This window comes from Octopus bimaculoides, chromosome 1 (genome assembly GCF_001194135.2).
Source record: "Octopus bimaculoides isolate UCB-OBI-ISO-001 chromosome 1, ASM119413v2, whole genome shotgun sequence".
Taxonomy (NCBI): Eukaryota; Metazoa; Mollusca; class Cephalopoda; order Octopoda; family Octopodidae; genus Octopus; species Octopus bimaculoides.
The window spans coordinates 99,459,455-99,479,117 of record NC_068981.1 but is presented as its reverse complement, the minus strand read 5'-3'; the positions used below and the strand labels follow the sequence as shown (position 1 = coordinate 99,479,117).

The window sequence follows — 19,663 nt, the reverse complement described above, 5'->3', positions numbered from 1 at the left end:
TGGAAGATGCAGAGGGGCTGCCACGAAACCGCCAGCGATGGGAGAGCACTGGTGGACCAGGTCGGCCCTATGCATGATGACGCCTCTGGGACCACTAACCTGGGAGGACTCCAGCCCCATCAAACAAGAGCGTGAAGCAAACAAGCATCTATTTTACACTGTATACAAATTAGAACTCATCTCAACCGGTTAGTCAAATTTGCATAACAGTACATGCGCTGACAGGATTTATCAAGTTAACGGGTATAACTTACGTTTCAAATTAACCAAAAACACCGTGAATTTACTATGAATTTATTAATTATTCTACTTGTCTGCGCTTGAACTGCTGTGCAAATTTCACTGACCGGTTTTACTGAGTTCTGTTTTTGCAGTAAATAGCAAATATAAAGCCACTATTTTTCATAAATGTTTAAAGATCGATTCCACTTCTTCCCACAGAGTAATGAAATCTGTCGTGTAACCATTTCCATACCTGCCACAGCCATCTAGAATTGTTTCCTCATCCACGTTTTTTTACATTTTATTTTATTCTATTTTTCCTGCAGCCGTTGACACAGATATTCAAACCAGCCTGGGATGCCTTACAAAGGTTATGAGTGATGCCAATCTCAGGATTACCTAGGTTTAAAATTAAAATTTGCATTGCTTTGCAGGCCTCAGTGTAAACAAAGACGAGAGGGGCGTGGCTGAAATGCTCTTGATGTTAAGTCCGCTCGACGAGGGCCGCAGTATTACACTTAAGAGATCTAGGCCGTGATAAACTCTTCTTAACTAGTCAATAAATATCATACAGCTAATAAACCATGGTCAATGTGTAGATTGTAAACACTATATACTTTGTTGCTGTCGTTTCCATGGTTACTGATCACATTACGTTTATATTAACAGACACTTAAAGAAGGGGAGGAAATAAAGAGTGAGAGAAAAATTGATGACAAATTAATAGTTTATTACCAAGATAAGCGAGAGAGGAAAACGGAGACAGCATTGTGAAAAGAGAAAAGAAAAATAGGGGAAGAGAAGGAAGAAAGGAAGTACACTATAGAAACAAAGCGAGGATTCATTGCCTGAGATGAAAAGAAAAGAAAAACAATATAAAAAGAAATAAAAAGGAGAGAGTATAGGGAAAAGGAAGAAGACTGAAATAGAGGAAAGAAAGATAAAGGAAGTGAAAACGAAGGAAATGGGAGAAGAGATGGAAGAAAGGAGTCCGTTACATAATCTATTTGCCAAAGAAAAGTTTAAAGCGAGAATACTGAAAGTTAAAGAGTGAGGGTAGGAGCTGTCGGAGTAGGGATAGTAGAGATGGATAGTGAGAGGGAAAAGGAAAAGTTGGAAGAGGAGAGTATGAGGCAAATATAACAAATTAAAGCGAAGGGGGAGAGATGAGTAGGAGAGAATAGTCTGAGTATAAAAGCGAGAGAAAGAGCTCGTTCGAACATGGCGTGTTTTGAACGTGTCTTGTCTTTAGCGGGAGTCAAAAGCAGAAGATTCATGGGGTCTGGAATGAGCAAGGTAAGCAATAACTCTACTGTTTATTTGATGGTTATAAAGCACAGCCTTCTTACAGTTTATAATAACATTTATTCCTTTACAACTGTAATGTTTTTTTAAATATGATTTCAAAAGCATTTGATTTTAGAAAATGAAACTTAGAGAATAATTTACTTTAGAAAATATACAAATATTATCTAGAAATAACGTCATGAAATAATAAACAATAGGTGTGAATATTTCTCCCTTCGTCAAATGAATCGTTCTTTCTTTTTATTTGATTTTCACTATTATAACTTCCAGACAACTGATTTTAATTACTTCTTGATTATCTCTTTAAGCATCTTTTCTCTCGCCCTTAAAATATTTCTCTGTAGAATTTGGTTTCTCTTCAAAATAGTTAAAATAACTATCTTTTCGTAACTTTGATTGTCAATATGAATCGTTCCTACCCTGATATAAGTATTTTCGAGGGTAATTGAGTCAATGTGATGACAACTACGACTACATCATGGCTAGCAGATGATGACGATAATAATTATAATAATGTTGTCTTTTATTATTGCCATAAGGGCGACGATGAAGTGACATTACAAGGTAATGTCACAAAAAAGTGTAGGAGGGGCTTACACTGAATTATATGAATGAAAAAGGGTAGGGAAAATTATGTATATACAAAATACAAATGTGTAACTATTAATAATGTTTCTAATTTAGCCACGCTGCAAACAATTTTGAGGGAGCCGTTGAGCGATTACATTAACCCTAGTATTGATTTCTAATATATAATAATAATGACTTTTGACAATAACAATAAATGAATTACAGTGGATCTGATGTCTTGTGACATTCGTATGACTCTCAGTGTTTCAGTACCCACCACTGGAATATTGCTGTAAACATGTATCAATAAAACCTATTACTGCTCCTATACTAACCGTGCTACCCGCCAGTTATCGATCGACTGCTACAGTTACTCATTCTGTTTACTGATAACCGATACACATTACAAATGTATGGTCTCTTTATATATTTTCACTGGTTCTTTGCAAATTGAAGATTGCGAACCAGTTTTATAGAAATTATGAACCTGAAGAATGTAAACATAAAATTCGTAACATTTGACAAATCCAGTAATATTCGAAATTGTTTAACGCTTCAAAAGAAACCTTGTGTTAAACACTGCTTATGAGCTAATGTTGCCTATAGTAACATTTTCATGTTTGTTTCTGTCTGACTGACTGTCCGCCTATCCGTCCCTCCAACCATCCATTCATTACATTGATCATTTAATCTTCATTTTACAATGACTAAAAAAGTTTAAAATCATCCTTAGCAATGCGAATGTTGCCTACTCCACCACGGAGTAGTTTAGATAGTTCTGAACTTAATAATCCACACAATTACTGGTGAATTTAATTTGAGATGATGCTGAGTAATACTAAATTTATAGCAGATCCCGTCTTTTCTTGTAAATCTCTAACCTTTGCTGTATGTTTGACTTGGACAGATCATAATGAGCCTAGCATTTCATAATGAGTTCTATGACTCCCAAGAAGTTTGCATTATGGATGTAATTCCATAATTGCCAATTCATGGAAAGCATGTCCTCTTTGCCTAAAAAAAATTTCGGTTAACCTCCAGTTTCTGACCCTGGCAAAGAAATGAAAAAAAAAATAGTTGTAGTTAACTGAAGGTTAACCAAAATGTCCACATTAATTATTCTCCGTAAGTACATTTTGTAATTTTTCAGTCTCTCGTATGATTCCTTTGTGAGACCTCAAACTAATCCCTGTATCATTCTCTAACCTCTTCCCCAACTCTCACTAATGCTAGACAATAGATTCTGTGTACTGTACTGTTTTCATGTTCAGACAATCTGTCAAACGTCTTACTCCGTTTAGTGTTCTCTATCTCATCCTTGTTTAGATGCCATAACTGACTGTGGCCTTTGCAGTTGTGAATCTACTGTAAAAGAGAAAATCTTACAAGGCAAGCAATTTCCAAGACAAAATACAAACCATTGTTTGCTCTCCTTTGCACCATTTGATTTATGATTTGGAGAACAGGCACTGGAAAGTTTTGTCTGGTTAAACTATTACATTTAGCACAGTGAACAATTAGTAACACATAACTATGCCTTGACTGGGCCCTAGTACATGCAGCCCTATATCAGATGGTGTCAACTGTTCTTGTCTTAGGAATAGTTGCAATATACCACTACCTAATCATGCAAACACAAATACCATCACTTTTGTGTCCATTTTGAATACTGGCATGTACTGGAAGGGACATTTTGAGGCAGTATTTTGCAGTAGGGTACCCTCTTGATTGATACTGATCCTTTTGGTTGCAACGTATGACATGTAAGGACATGATATACCTTTTTTAAAACATGAGATATATATGTTACATGAAATTATATATTGTGAAAAAACTTATTTTTCGAGACAGATGTAAAGATCCATTTTGGATAGGGGTGGAGAACATATATTTCTGTAGTAAATGTGGGGACTAATATTATTTGAGATACCTCAAATGTAGGTGGCAGAGATTGAGACTAATTTAAAGTTACCCAATATATTAATTTTCTTATGGGGCTTTAGTTGTGCACAGGCTCTAGGGCTCTTGCCACTTTTCTCCTCAAGAAGAAATAGAAAATATTATGAGATTCAGGCAGGACTTAACTAACACAGTTACATTACCATCTTGTTGGTTAATTTACTTAGTCATAAATTTCCAAAGATAGCTGTTATTTCTATCACACTGTCATTACCCAATTCTTCAGCATCCTCTTCTATTTTCATAAGAGGCAGTCTACAGTGTAGGAGATGGACAACACTGAAAACTGATTGGTCTGTCAGTTTTCTTCATTGTCTCTGGTAAGGTCACCAGCTTCACTAAAATTAACATTGCATCTGACTGGTTACTCATCACCTTAAGAACTGTATCTTTTACTAAGCTCTTCCAACATGATAAGGCTCTGCAAATCTATTTTTGTGGTTGGAAACAGCAGCCAGTGGTATATTTGGTCTTTTCAAAACATATTCAGTCGGAATTAATCTTTTCAAATGTAAAATACTATAGGATGTAAATGAGAAAGTCTGTCATCCTACAGTTAGCCTTTATTATTTTTTCTGAGAAATAAACTTCAAGTGCATATCATAAAAGAGAGTGATAGACATGAACAGGAATTATCAGCTGGTCTGGCTGTGCAAACTATCTCTGTGCAAAATGTTAATTAAATGATAAGAATCACTTATGCAACACGTAACCTGGTAAAAGCTTGTAACTTCTTAACACTTTTGATACCAACTTACCCAGCATCACCAACCTTAAAATGCTTTTGTTAAGTTATTATCTAAAACCAGCTTAATAATGATATTTAATTAGTTTATTAAATTCATCAATTATTTCTTATTTTCAATATTAATTGAAATGCACAACGCAGAGTATTTTATTCGAAATATGAATATAAAAATGTTATTGATAACAGCATGGACAAAGAAATTGTTCAATTGAGGTAAATTTCAAGTATCATTTCATTAAATGTATTATAGGAGTGAAGGGGTATATCTGTGTATTATTTGTTTCTATTAATTTTATTGTTCTTTTGAAATGTTTCTTTTCAGATTCTTGATGGAGTTTACATTGGAAACTTCTATGATTCTAAAGAAGAAAAGGCACAAAAAGAAAATCAAGTTACTCATATTTTAGCTGTTCATGACAATGCCAAACCATTGCTTGCTGTGAGTTGGTCATTTTATGTAGTTTTCTTTAACATTAACTACACAATCCTGAAGTAATTATGGTATCTAAACGAAGTAACAGTTTTATGTGTGCTCATGTGGAATAGTGTACATCTTTTTATGTGGAATATGGTACATCTGATTCTCTTAAAACTTCTTCAGCTATTGTGTTAAAAATTCATGCTTTGCTGAGGAGTTATAAGTTTGAAATATGACTGGAGTTGTCTCCCATACTTGCTGAATTCGCCTAAATAATATATAACGACACCTTCAACTTATAGTGCAGTGTTTTAGTTTAACTCTGAGTTAATATGATCATCTTCATTAAGGTGGTGAGCTGGCAGAATTGTTAGTATGCTGGGCAAAATGTTTAAAGGCATTTCATCTGTCTTCTCGTTCTGAGTTCAAGTTCTACTGAAGTCATCTTTGCCTTTCATCCTTTTGGGGTCAATAAAATAAGTACTAGTTGAGCACTGGAGTTAATATAATCAACTTAGCCCCTTCCCCAAACTTGCTGGACTTATGCCAAAATTTGAAATCAATATAATCATCTTCATTAACTCTTCCACTCTTGATGCCTCTCCACTACAAACTTGTGGTCCTGCCATATCCTGTGAAGTCCATATCTTGACAGGATTTAAGAATAATGATGTATTTACAACATTGGCTGGAAACAGTCTAAGAATCTAAAGAAATAAAGTTGCATTTTCCACTTACATTTTCTCTTTCAATGCCTGAATAATAACTTCATGTTGTTCTTGTGATTAATGAATATTTTGATAGTCTAGCTTAAATATAGATGTAAAAAAAACTAAAAACAAAAAAAAAATAATAATATACATTTCTGTTTTTATATACAAAAATCAATGACGTCTTCTACAATAATTATAACTTCAGCATTTAAACCGGCTATATGCAGCCTAAATATTCTACCAGTTTTATGTTTAAACTGACCAGATCTGACTTCTTACACCTATTCTATGATGTTATTCTAAAAATAAACAACCATATCATTAAAATCTCATAACTATGAGATTATGCATGATTAATTCAAAACAATGTGAATAAATCAACATTTATATGTCAAGAGCTATCTGAATGCTAAAGGGTTAATGTTGCTTCTCTTTTATCTTCTGAAAGCACTTATAAACCTTATAAGGCAGCAAATTAGTGTTGGTAGAAAGTTAGGTGAGTTGTCTTGTGGTAACTGTTCTGGTTCTTTGTGTTCTAACAACACCAGTGATGATACTGATGCCAAGCTGTATTGCCTCAAGTCAGTGGCCTTTCCTTTGGATAAATATCAGTGGTATGGAGTGGGAGAGGTTTACGCATATAGACAATTGCTTGCCCAGGCCTGCACATACATGCACAGATACATGGTCAATACTGACTAACAGAAACCCTACATATAAACCTTATGGCAATAATTCTCAGTCTTTTTTGATTTTGTGACAGTGTTGATTGAACGAAAAAAAAATCCTGGTGCACTTTACAAGGTAGGTTTATAAAGGCTGTTTTAGAATTAAAAATTAAGTAAAAAAAACAAAACAAATGGAAGAAAACTATTGCTTTCCTTATTTTATGTTTTATGAAATTGAAAATAACTCCTTTTCATGACACTCAAACATTAGCATGGATTTTCTGTGACCTTACATTTTACTTGCAAAAATTTGTGGTGCACCTAGATATACCTTGCAACATCCAATGTGCCTCAGCAAACTGTTTATGAACCACTGCCTTGTGATAAATACTAACATCAGATTATGATCCTATAACTCATCATTGACTTAGTTAAAGTAGTTAGTATGATTATATTATCATCATTGTAGACAGTTTTCAGGGCAAAAATTATAACACTTCTGTAGATATACAGACCTTTATATAAAAAAAAAACTGCGAAAGAGGTTCCAAACCTGACATATATGCCAAAGTCAAATGTGTAAATTAATAACAAATTAACACTTCTGTTAACAATCAAGTCATAGCAGATACAGTAAATTGAGTGACAGGCTATTTAGTGACAGTTTTAATTCATCCTCAAAGTTATAAAAGGAAGATGGGGTATCAATAGAAAAATACAGGATTTTATATGTGCTTTATGTACAGGAGTAGTTAATAGTGGGAGCACTTTTGTTTTTCCATAATTAGTGGTATACTGTATAATCTATAAGTATCTTGTCTTGCAATACTGAACCTGAAGAAGCTAGTCTAGTGCACGCTTCTTAAAATTACTAAGTCTTCTGTGGCATCTCAGATTTCCAAGTTATAATTTTTTTTTTTTTTTTTGCTACTAATGCACTTTGAAGTGTGAAGAAAAGTGAAACATCAACTATTTGCAAGGCTTTAATTAGTTTCATTACTCTTAAAATTTAACAACTAATTCTTAGTTGTTAAATAAAAATGATATTTTTTTACATAAGATATTTTACATTTAAGGTCTTAAGATCTTTTCTTTCTTCTAAAACATATATATATTTTTCCCCCAGTTTGAAGCCTTGCTTTATTTATTTTTTTATTCAGGATAAAGTTTACCTATGTATCTTTGCCAGTGACAATCCCCAACAGTGTTTGAGCCAATATTTTGAAGAGAGTATAGACTTCATTCACAAAGCTAGACAAGAAGGAGGTGGTGTACTTATTCATTGGTGAGAGTTTATTTTAATTATCAATTGACATTTTGCACACAATGAAAAAAATTTGCTTTCTCACTTGTAAAAGACCTTGTTACAAAATGTATGACATTTACAACTATTTTGTAGTTGCTGCTACAATTCTATATATTTGCTTTTTTACTGTAATAAGATTTATGTCCCTTGAAGCTGAGACAACTACTGACCAACTACCTCTGTTCCTTTGAACAAGCAAATTGTATACCACTTCTTTAGCCCATCCAACACACTCATTTCTCATTTTTTTGTCACCTTTATAATATCTTACTTCATCAGTCCTTGTTCTAAACACTTTGCCAAATAATTTATGATCAGAGTTGTATCTTCTGGAATTTTATCCTTTTCTTATTTTCATTTTTGTTTTATTTTTTGTTTTTTTAAATTTTGTTTTCAAGTTTCATTTTGATGTAGTTTAGCCAGATATGTCTACTTGATTGGTTAATCTCAATTCCAGTTTGTCAGGAGTATCACGAAGTGTAACACTCACAGTAGCCTATATAATGACGATAACAAGCCTGAGCTGGAGGGAATCTATGAATGCTATAAGAGGGGCACGGAACTGTGCTAACCCAAACTATGGTTTCCAAAAGCAACTGAGAGAATATGAAGAGAATGGGTTGGAAGCTGTAAGTAAATTTATTTTATGGTGAAAGGGATGTATCTCTCTGATTTATCATCTCACCATCATCGTCATGATCAGAAGCCATCAAAGAAGCCACTACATGGTCATTTGGTCTGCTTGAAATAGTCAAATCTCTCTAAAATCACATCCTACCATCTTAAAAAAAAGACAGATACATTAAATAATGATGTCTTAGATACACTATGCCTGAAAAAAATATAGACTAGATGGTAATTGGGAGAATACCTTTGACCATAGGTCAGCTCAATTAAGGCTGACTTGAGGCTAAACAACAATAATCATTGTCACCACCATACTCCAACAGCTTTTTCTCTCATACACCATCACCTTTTTTTTTTTCTGTATGAAGTCTGCTTCTTCCAGTGATTTCCCAAAATATTGTGTCTATGTGAAACTAAACGTATATTTGATGTTTTTGTTGAATGTGGTAGATTGAACATTCTTAGTGACAGGACCCTGTTTTCCATTAGCAGTTGTAGTATGCAAAGAAGACTCTAGCAACTCTCCTGAGCCATAAGCTGGCATTAAGTGGTGGTCAGTACATGTAAGATAGCAATAACCATTGTCATCAGAAAAAAGTAATTTAATTTAGGGAGAGATAGTCATTAGTGATATGTAGATGCCTAAATCAAACATGAAAGTGAATTTTTTAGGCATCACTTTTTATTTGCTTTTACATTGGCTTCCCGAAGCAGTACTACCGCATTAAAAATTGTAGACATGTTTACAATTCAATCCTACTTTATATTTTATTTTTTAAAAGTTACAAATAAAAAAAAGAATATCTAAAATTTGATTATATTATCATCATTGTAGACAGCTTTCAGGGCAAAAATTATAAAAATGTCCATATACATGCAGACTTTTATATGGAATATAAAAAAACTGCAAAAGAAGTTCTAAACCTGGATATATGGGCCAAAAACAATTTGGCAAAGGTCCAATATGTAAATTAATATCAAAAACTCAAAAATCCCACCAAGCTTCCTTGAGATATAGGAACAGAGTAGCAGCTGACTATTGCATACTCAATATAAGCAATAGGTTCAAAAAGATGCAGTAGAATTTCTGTTAGATCAATAGAAAAATACAGGACTTTAGACATGCTTTATGTACAGGAGTAGTTAATAGTGTGAGCTCTTTTGTATTGAAGTTTATGAACTGTGCAGTAAACATAATTGATAGTCTCTATTACAGGTGATGTAATTAAAGTGCATGAAGTGCACGAAAGTTGAAGAAATTCATAGAACTGTTATCTCTGCTGATAAAGGGTTTCTTTCTCTGTAAAGATCAGTCTTATAAACTGAATGGTAAAAGCACTGCTGGGCTGGAGGGAACTGAGGTAATCAGGATGAGTTATGATAGCTTGTATGAAGGATAGATTACAAGCGAAATGAAAAAGTTTGAAAGGCATTACTGGCCAGTGCACACAGGAGAGACTAGTGTACTGGTATGGAGTTGTGACATGAATGCTGGATCACCATATCAGAATGGGTGTTAAAATGATTGTTTGAAAAGAGATTAAATATTTTGTAAAATATTATATTTTCCTGTATTTTAATTGATTAGTATTAAAGACAAATATAATCAAGTGAAAGACTTTTATTTCAGTTCTTCAATATATCAGCCATTCTCAAACTTGATTGGTTAAAAAAATTTTTTTTTTTTTTTTTTTTCAAGGCTCGGAAACGTTTGAAAGAGAAGTACCCTGACTATGATAACAAAAAAGATGAACAACGCTGTCAGGAGCTTCTTAAATGTTATCAACATTACTTAGCTCATGGATCCCACAGTGATGTTGCTGTCTGGGTATATAACCTGAATGAAGGAAAAAAAACATCTGAAGAAAGCAAAAGCTGTACAGATGTTGCGAAGACAAAATCCAATGAAACCTGAAACTAATTCATCATATTATTAAAGTCCTTCTCTTAAAACAATTTAGAAAATATATCATTTTACTGGGATCATGATTCAAAGGAAGAAAGCTGATAGAAATATCATTTATATTCTATTTATGTTGTATTATGAAATGTGTTTTATCAAGTTCTCTTATGAAACAATCAGTGAAGTTACCTTCCTGATGAAAAAATTTGTATTCTTCTCTCATTTACTAATAATTTTAGCTTGAAATTGGAGTTTGTTTTTTCAAGCTGTTCTTAACAACTTAAGAACTAAACATTGTGTGTTCAAGATTGAATATTGTCTTCCTCATTACTTAACTCTAACAGTGTCCTGCTCTAAGGTTTCCTTATCCACATTGTGTTCATTGTACTCTTCTGATGCTAAGCAGAGTTGGGTTGTAGGGTCTGATATTTCTGCATTTCTTATTCTTGATTGGTGTAGCTTTGTCCGTTTTGTACATGGTCAGCACATTCTGTAGTCTGATAGAAGATAGACTGGCAGATAGAAGTAAATTTTTGGTTTCAGTATTCACTAACTGGTATAAAAATAAACATCCCCCAGGGTGGAATTTTGTTGGTTTTGTAGCAAGTATCTTTTCATTAGTTTTTTTTTTAATACATTAACATATAAAATAAAACATGCATGTGCATATATACATTCATAAATAGAAACATGACCTGGTTTAATATCTGTCAAATTGTTGAAAATTCAGTATCTAGATGTCCCTGGTATTGAAAGCCAACCATTTCTTCAGTTCTGTCTATTCCTCTTTCCAGTGAATCTTCAAATGATTTTTCCTTTTCCCTGAACCTGCAAAAATTAGGGGGATTTTTTTTGTACTTTTTTTTCTCTCTGCTCCCTTGTGTGTGTGTGTATATGAGAGAGAGCGTGTGTGCGCGCATGTGCATATGTACATCCCTCAACTCATTCTTCTCTAGTCATTGCCCATATTGTATCTAACCCTCCCCAGCCCCACACTAACTACTTCAGACACTATACCTGGTCTTTTCTTCCCAGAATATCAATCCTCTGGAACTCTTTCTTTGCTCATGACTTTTCTGTAGATGTCAGTCTGCAACAGTTTAAGCAGAATGTTTATGGTACCATATGTCTTATTTATTTATTTATTCTTGGTATAGCCCCTTCCTCCAGATAAAACTAATAAAAAAAAATTTGCATTATTTGATGGTACCATAAGTCATCTTAATCTGTGAAATCCTTTAACTTTTAGGTATTATTGTTATTTTGTAAAGTAGCAATCTTGTGCTATCTTCTTAAGTGCTGCCAGTGACAATGTAATTGAAAAATCACTGTCCATGTATTACTTCTCTTTGCAAACTTCTTTAATATATCTTCTGCCTTGACCCATTTCTTTCATTATTTTATCAGTTGCCTTTATATCTGGTACCTGTCATAATCATGTGTGATACTTTCAACTATAGTTCATTCAATATTTATTAATTTTTAATTCATAACAAGCTGCCAATAAATTAAAATCTTGCACTCTCACTAAGAAGTCTTCACTGACTATTTCTAATATTCCTGAAAACCTCTAACATTGAAGCTGACTGAATAACATATTTCTCCTACTTTCTTCCATCATTTCTCAGTTTTCTGCACATTTTCCACTTGGTTTCACATGTTGTAGATTAATGTAATAAGTTGATTGTATATATTTTTTGGAGTACTTTTAATGATGAACGACCAAGAATAATATATAGTATCTAAAAATGAATAAAAATTTATTTTCACCATTTAATGAAAAACAATACATCATTTAACAGTGTGTGTGTGTTTTTGCCTGTTATACCCTTGTATCAAAGTTGAGATTTTGTGATCCAAATTCTAGAAAATGTTAACATATAGATTTTCAGTTCATCTTGAGATTATATTTTCATAAAAGTTTAGACTGTTAAAACTGTCAGTTTGAAGAAAACTCATACATGTATGTTTATTTAGAAATGGAAAAATTATCATTGTAGCCTTGAGCCATGGGTGCATACATAAAGCTGGCATATTGCTGTTGATCTAATAAATAGCATTAAGCAGATGAGATATAAATCTACTTTTGCATAAGATACTAGTCTGTTTAACATTCCCAAATCTGATAACACGTAACACTGACCAAAGACGAAATTAGATAATTTAGATGATATATGTTTATATAGAACATGGTATAATTCAGAATACCTGAAGCGTATATCATTTAGATAACTAGTTTATTACCTGGCTAACATATATGCAAATATTATATATACATTTGAACAGCTATTAATGTTATATCCTGATGTAAACTACTGTGTATATATATATATATATATATGTATATATATTTGGTGAAGCAAACAGGAAAAATGGAACTCAAAATATAAGTTTATATTTTTTTATTAATATTTAGCAGAAGCAACAGAGTGACTCAAGATCCAAGAGTTTCATGCAGTGACACATCAAATATGTATATAAAATGATTTAGATTCAAAGTAATATATTTCTGATGAGGAACAATTATCCTGAAATAGATGTGCAAGAGATTCCTAATTGTTTTTCTGTTTACTTAAGAGAACAATAGGATGCTTTCACATTTCAATCTCCACAGCCAAGGCATTATGTTTCAGATCTTCTAAATATTTCATATTTAAACTAATAATGGTCAGTGAACTTCCAGCTCAAATTTATCATATATTGATTTAGTAAAATAATCCATAAACTAAGGCCTCCTAGCAGTGGACTCATGTTGGTCTTTTGTACTCTAATGAAAATTGAGACTATTTTATGCCATAAACACTTCAGTCTTCATAATTAGCCTCTCCTAACTTGGAAAAAAAAATTATTAAACCAAAACACTATTTTAATAAAAACTGCCATAGCTGAAAAATTAGAATGTCAGCAGAAAGGTTAATATTTCTTATTCAGTCACTGCCAATGTGCTGTATCCTTAACCAAACCCTTGATTCTCCTTATACCTTGTTCACTTTGCTGTTAACAGATACCAGGGTGAAGGGGGAATACAGCAGAGTCAAGTCTGGTCTCTGGTAAGTTTTATTAGTTTGCAGTGATAATTTCATAACTTTCAACTGACTGCTTCTTAATGTTTCATCTAATGTGGAAAACAGTTGTTTTGCAACTTCTTAATAATCTGTGACAAAACTCTCCTTACCCTTTTCTTACAACATAGTATAATACTTCTCAGTAATAGGGTGATGTGCACAATATTTTGTGTAGTGAAGTTTACTGTTTAAATTAAGTTCAGTCACAAATACTCACCAGATATTCCCCACTTATATGCTGATTAAAATGAATTAGATTTCATTCCAAGCACCATTTTGTTGTTCATGTGTTTGAGACACCACTTGCAATATTTAATTTGGAGATCTCACTTATCTTAACTCATAAATTTACTATATCTTCTTTATATCTCAGTTATTATTTTTAAATCTTTTTTATTATATTGAAATCTTTGCTGTCTTCCCTGGGCAAATTATTTATTTATTCACAGTATGATTGTTGGTATATTGTTCCAATCTTCTATTTTAATATTGTCTTTTATGAATTATCATTAATCTGAGTGAAATGGGCAGTATGTCAGCAAATTTTGTAGGGTGCTGTACTAAATATTTTATAATATTTAGTTTCCTCCCTTGTGTTCTTGGTATCAAATTGTGCCAGGTTCATCTTTGCTTTCTATTTTTCCAGAGTTGTTAAAATTATATGAGATTAAGCTATGTCCTAAAAATTTGTGGCCATGTGTCCCACCAAAAGAAATCAGTATGTTCAAAGTAAGAAATGTATCCATGGTTTTATAATTATTTATTTATTTATTTTTTCATTGTTTTACTGATATTGACATGTTTAAAAATAGTTATCCACAAAAGTTTGCTCAGACAACACTGCCTTCATTGAAATTGATATTTTTTTTTCTTTTTATTTCTCACCTATATTATATCTCACTTGTAGAGAAAGCTATTTTAAAATATCATTTTTGAAAAGATTATTTTTATTTCTGAATTTTAATGAAATAAATTACTTCTTTATTCTAAATATTCAGTTATGTTTTTCAAAGTTCAAATCAAAAGAAACTGAAATGAAAGTTGACTTTGTTTTCTGATTTGTTGATGCAATCAACAAAGAGTTTGAAGTTCACAAGATCTGTAGAGATCTCTTCTGACATTGCTTACTTATGGTGAATACCTTTTTGTGTTTAAGCCTTCTTTATTTATAATCATCATTGTTTAACATCTTTATTTGTTGACATGGGTAAGACAGTTTGACAAGGAATAAATGATCTGCAGGGCTGCATCAAACTCCAATGTCATCTTTAGCATGGTTTCTACAGCTTGATGCCCTTCCTAATGCTAACCAATTAACAGAGCGTACAGGGTGCTTTTTTTCATGCCACCAGAGAAGAAAAGGAAGGAAAAAGCTTCAACTACTGAAAGGAAATATTTGGGAGTGGAAGTGAGTGGATGTATGCCAGTTGTTGAATTTGATAGCAAGTATGATAGAGGGACAAGCACAGATGTTTTGCTATAGAGATATATGGCTGAAGGAGGTAAGAGGAAGGTAGTTATGGGGTGCTAAAGTAAACTCAAGGAGCAAGAAGGTGAGTATAAAAGAGGACAAGGACCATAGATCATGGGAAGGAATGAAAGAGAAGATGCTTTCATAAAAGAGTACCAGATAGAGGCAGAGGTTTGTATAGTGAGTGATAAACAAGGGTGGGGGTGCAAATGGTAGGAAATGCCAGTATGCAGAGGGGCAAAGTATAAGATAAATGAGTGGCTCAGAAAGGAGAACAGAACAAAGCAGTAGATCAAGGTGGAGATACATAAGGGGCTATAGTAGGTGGGTGTTGGGAAATGATAACAGGCAGTGGGTAAAGGCACAGAAAGGTGATTGATTGAAATAGTGAGAACAGGAATGAGGAATCTAAGCAGTTCAGAGGGGTGCAGAGACCGTTTGTGAGGGTATGGGGTATAATATGAGTGACATTCCTTGCAGGTGAGTATAACAAATAAACTTTTCTACTCTAGGCACAAGGCCCGAAATTTTTGTGGAGGGGCCAGTTAATTAGATCGATCTCAGTATGCAACTGGTACTTAATTTATCGACCCTGAAAGGATGAAAGGCAAAGTTGAACTCAGAACAAAGACAGACGAAATACCAATAAGCATTTCGTCCAGCATGCTAACATTTCTGCCAGGTCACCGCCCTGAGTATAACAAATATTGATAATGAAGATGTCTTCACAAGACAAAATGGACAAGTAATGTCTGCAAGGATGATCATATATGTACAAAATATTTATAATCTTGTGACATGTCTCTAATTTTCATTTCCCAAGACTATTGTAGAAGACATTAGTTTCAGATTTATTTGTCAGTTTTGATGTACAGGATGTCCACAAAAAGACAAATAATCTTTCACAGTTAGCAGCTTCAGATGCAGGATTTCATTCAGTTTCCTGTGGTAGAGGGTAGCATTAAAGGCACTCAATGTGGACCCGTCTGGTTGCTTGGAAAACATCGATGTGATTGTCCAGTTTGGTGCAGATGCTCAGTAGCATATCTGGAGTTACCATAAAAACTGCTTCAGTGATCGAAATTTTCAGCTCCTCCATAGTTGCAGGTAGTGGTGGTACATAAACTGTACTCTTCACATACCCCCAAAGAAAGAAGTCACAGTTTTTTGCACATTCATTTTTCAATGCCTTTATGAAAGGAATTGTTTGTTAAAATGATCATTTGTAGAGCTAAATGACTTTCCAAATGCTAATTATTTGACAACTCTGAAGAGTGGAGCGTTTTTTTTTTTTTCTGTGCAGTCAGGCAAACATGAGAGAATATGATTAGATGTCAATATGCAAGGGGTGTAAAAGTCTTGAGCCTAAAAAAAAAAAAAAAATTTTTTAAAAATGGCACACAACTTCTGATGAAAGTACAAGACTTCAAAGGCCTTGAAGGCTCAAAACTTTTCATACACCTCTCATATATATTATTAAAACAATATTTAGCTATATTTCTAGACGCTGCATCAACATTTCTGGTGGTGATCTATCTCCCAGTTAAATTATACTACTTTGAGATATGAAATATTTAAAGATTTTAGTAGTGAAGTAGTTCACAACCATGTAGTTCTGGGTTTGAGTCTACCGAGAAGCATCTCAGGCAAGTATTTCACTATAAGCTTTCAGTTGAACAATGCCTTATGAGTGGAATTTTTACAGACAGAAACTGTACAGAAAAATGTCAAGTGTGTGTATATGTGCATGTTTGCTTGTGTGTTGAATATGCATTTCAAAACACTGATTTACAAAAATGTAACTTGGAAATTCAAAAGCTGAAATACATACTAAGATTGTTGTCATCAAGAAATCTTTGAAAATGCTTTGTCATAACCTCAGTTTAATGAATAAAGTAATAAAATAATTTTTTGTTTAGCCCCAGGTCAGTCCTGACCAAGTAACTGTCATCAAAGTTGTAAGATGGTATGGTGAGATAAGAGAGATTTGGCAGCATGTAGAAGCTTATTTGTTGACTCATTCTCTGAATTATAAATCAACACAAGATAAAATGGGCGTTACAAAGATTTAATACATATGATTTATGCATTAGTTTTCTGATGTATAGACAAAATAAAACATTATTACCAAAAAATAATTTAATCAGTCATAAAAATGTTACAAAAAAAAGAAAGGGTTTATGATACAATTGAATTTTTAAAAATATAAAAGCTCAAATTAAAAATGAGCAAAATCAATGCAGCTGAAAGTTTCTAATTTCAGAGCAAGAACATGCTACAAAAGATATTACTTATTAAAAATAAGGCAATTACATGTTCATTTTCCTGGAGTTTTCTCAGTTCTGCAAATATCAATTTTAAAATGAAAAAGAGAAAAACTGTTTCACATTTTCATTCATGATAATTTTCGCTTGTTTTGGTTATATTGCATATGAGGGGGGAGGGGGTGAAAAATAAAAAATAGATAGGAAAACAATTTACAAAAGATAGCTGATATGCTTTACTGGTTGTCATTGATCATCCGTTTGTTCTCCTGTTAAATAAGAAATGCACGTCTTTTCTTTACCAATCAAAACTAATGCACTACCGTCAGGATGCCATTTTAGGGTGTTCACTTGAAACATGGCATCTATGGGGATCTCTGCACTCAAACAACCCGATGGAGTCCACATATATAACTGCTTGTTCCCTGTAGAAAGAGCCAATCGTACGGAGGTTGGATCCCAACGAACATGTTTAATAGGCGATAAATGAACGAGAATGTGAGACAAACAGAGGTTTTTGACATCCCATATCCATAAAACACAAGGCATATTGTCATTCTTGGTGTAGAAATAACGAGAATTGCAGCTGAATTCAACCTGGCTAACTCCAAGTTCAGGGTTAGCCTTGTTTAAAGAAGGCTTGATGTTGGGAATTTCTAAGGCTTCTTTCACAATATGATACTTACTTTCTTTAGAACATAGTGCCACCATAGCACTTGATATTTCCTCAAAAGATGTCGGTAAAGGGCCCATACTAACTTCTTCTTTATATATCGTTACTTTATCTGGTTTTACCACCAGTGGGTGACCCTTCTCCATCGATGTCTTCCACGAAATATTATTCAACAAGCGAACTTTTTCGTCAAAGCTTCCGATAGCAAGAAACTGTCCCGTTGGCGACCAAGATACACATTTTATACCCAAAGCATGTTCATAGGGGGAATATTTTCGAAGAAGATAACCATCAGCAGAATACATTAAAATTTTGTACACGAGTAAAGAGTCCCAAACAGCTAAAATTCTGGCACTAGGTGACCATTTCAAACCATTGAGGTCATCGGTAGCACAAGAAAAGTGTTTAATTAATTCCCAAGATTTGCAAGCAAAAATACTTATAAAGTCACTACAATCGCGGCGTTCTGCCAGCGCCATGAACAGGCCATCTTGACTGTAGTCGTACCCCTTTTCGCACTGTTTGGGGTACCGTATATATGATATACTCTTGTTGGTGAGCGACCAAACAGTTATACGAAGGTTGAAGTCAGCAGTGGTTAAGATGTGAAGTCCATCTGGACCCCAATGAACATTTCGAAGTCCAGCAGATCCTTCGTCTATTTTGCACGACCAGTCAAGATATTTCAGGGACCATACCTGCACAAGACCTCGTTTAAACATGCCACAGAGAATCAAACTTGAATCACGGGACCATTCTATGTATTGAATAAAATCCATGCAAGTGAAAAGATGTTCAATTTGTGAGGTGATAACATTGCGAATAATTAATTTGTAATGGCTACCAATAGCCAAGAATTCACCGTTCGGTGAAAATTCGCACAGTTGATTAGACTGGCGATAGAGTTCAGAGAAATTCATGCTAGAAGATATGGACTAGTCGATTAGAAACAAATATTATACATTTATAAAATCCGAAAGTATCACAGTTAGAGATTTGTAAACAAATACAAAAAGAAAACTTAAAGTATTTGTTTTCAACGAAAATTTCTGTTCTGAGAATGAAAAACAACAAATATCAAAGTAGAAATACTAAGAAATTCCTCAGATATCTGCAAAATATATCTCTACCGAAAGCTGATATTCAAATATAAAGGATTTCAAATAAAAACCCAAAATGTCTGTGCTTCAGGCGATATCCACTTCATAGAGTATTTCAGTAAAGCATTGGTATATTTCGTAACTGTCTTGGGATAGAATTAGAAATGTGTACATACATTTTCACGGTGGCATGAGTATTTTAAAATAATGTAGATCGAATTAATGTCGAATTCACTAACAGAAGAATTCAAGTCTAAACATGAGCCTCTCCAGTCGCGCTGGCTTGTCAAAGTAATGCAGTTGGGAGTTATCCTACTTGAGTCTTATGTCACCGGGCGCGAGTTTAGAGATAAATATCGTTAGATTTGTTGTTGTTGTTGGCACTCCGTCGCTTACGACGTCGAGTGTTCCAGTTGATCCGACCAACGGAACAGCCTGCTCGTGAAATTAACATGCAAGTGGATGAGCACACCACAGATACGTGTACCCTTAACGTAGTTCTCGGGGATATTCAGCGTAACAGTGTGACAAGGCTGGCCCTTTGAAATACAGGTACAACAGAAACAGGAAGAAAAGAGAGAGAAAGTTGTGGTGAAAGAGTACAGCAGGGTTCGCCACCATCCCCTGCCGGAGCTTCGTGGAGCTTTA

The 19,663-nt window shown here is 33.7% G+C and overlaps 2 protein-coding genes across 2 annotated transcripts; one reads left to right on the top strand and one right to left on the bottom strand.

Moving 5' to 3' along the window:
- The first annotated feature begins 989 nt into the window (after window positions 1-989).
- Window positions 990-14,498, top strand: LOC106872260 (dual specificity protein phosphatase 22-B). The gene is made up of 5 exons (XM_014919183.2): window positions 990-1,518; window positions 5,130-5,246; window positions 7,767-7,891; window positions 8,370-8,541; window positions 10,239-14,498. The coding sequence occupies exons 1-5, from the start codon at window positions 1,444-1,446 to the stop codon at window positions 10,452-10,454; spliced, it is 705 nt and encodes a 234-aa protein (XP_014774669.1). The 5' UTR covers window positions 990-1,443; the 3' UTR covers window positions 10,455-14,498.
- A 2,532-nt stretch (window positions 14,499-17,030) lies between these two features.
- Window positions 17,031-19,405, bottom strand: LOC106872259 (WD repeat-containing protein WRAP73). The gene has a single exon (XM_014919181.2). It carries the CDS (start codon window positions 18,833-18,835, stop codon window positions 17,489-17,491), a length of 1,347 nt encoding a protein of 448 aa, XP_014774667.1. The 5' UTR covers window positions 18,836-19,405; the 3' UTR covers window positions 17,031-17,488.
- Between the last annotated feature and the right edge of the window lie 258 nt (window positions 19,406-19,663).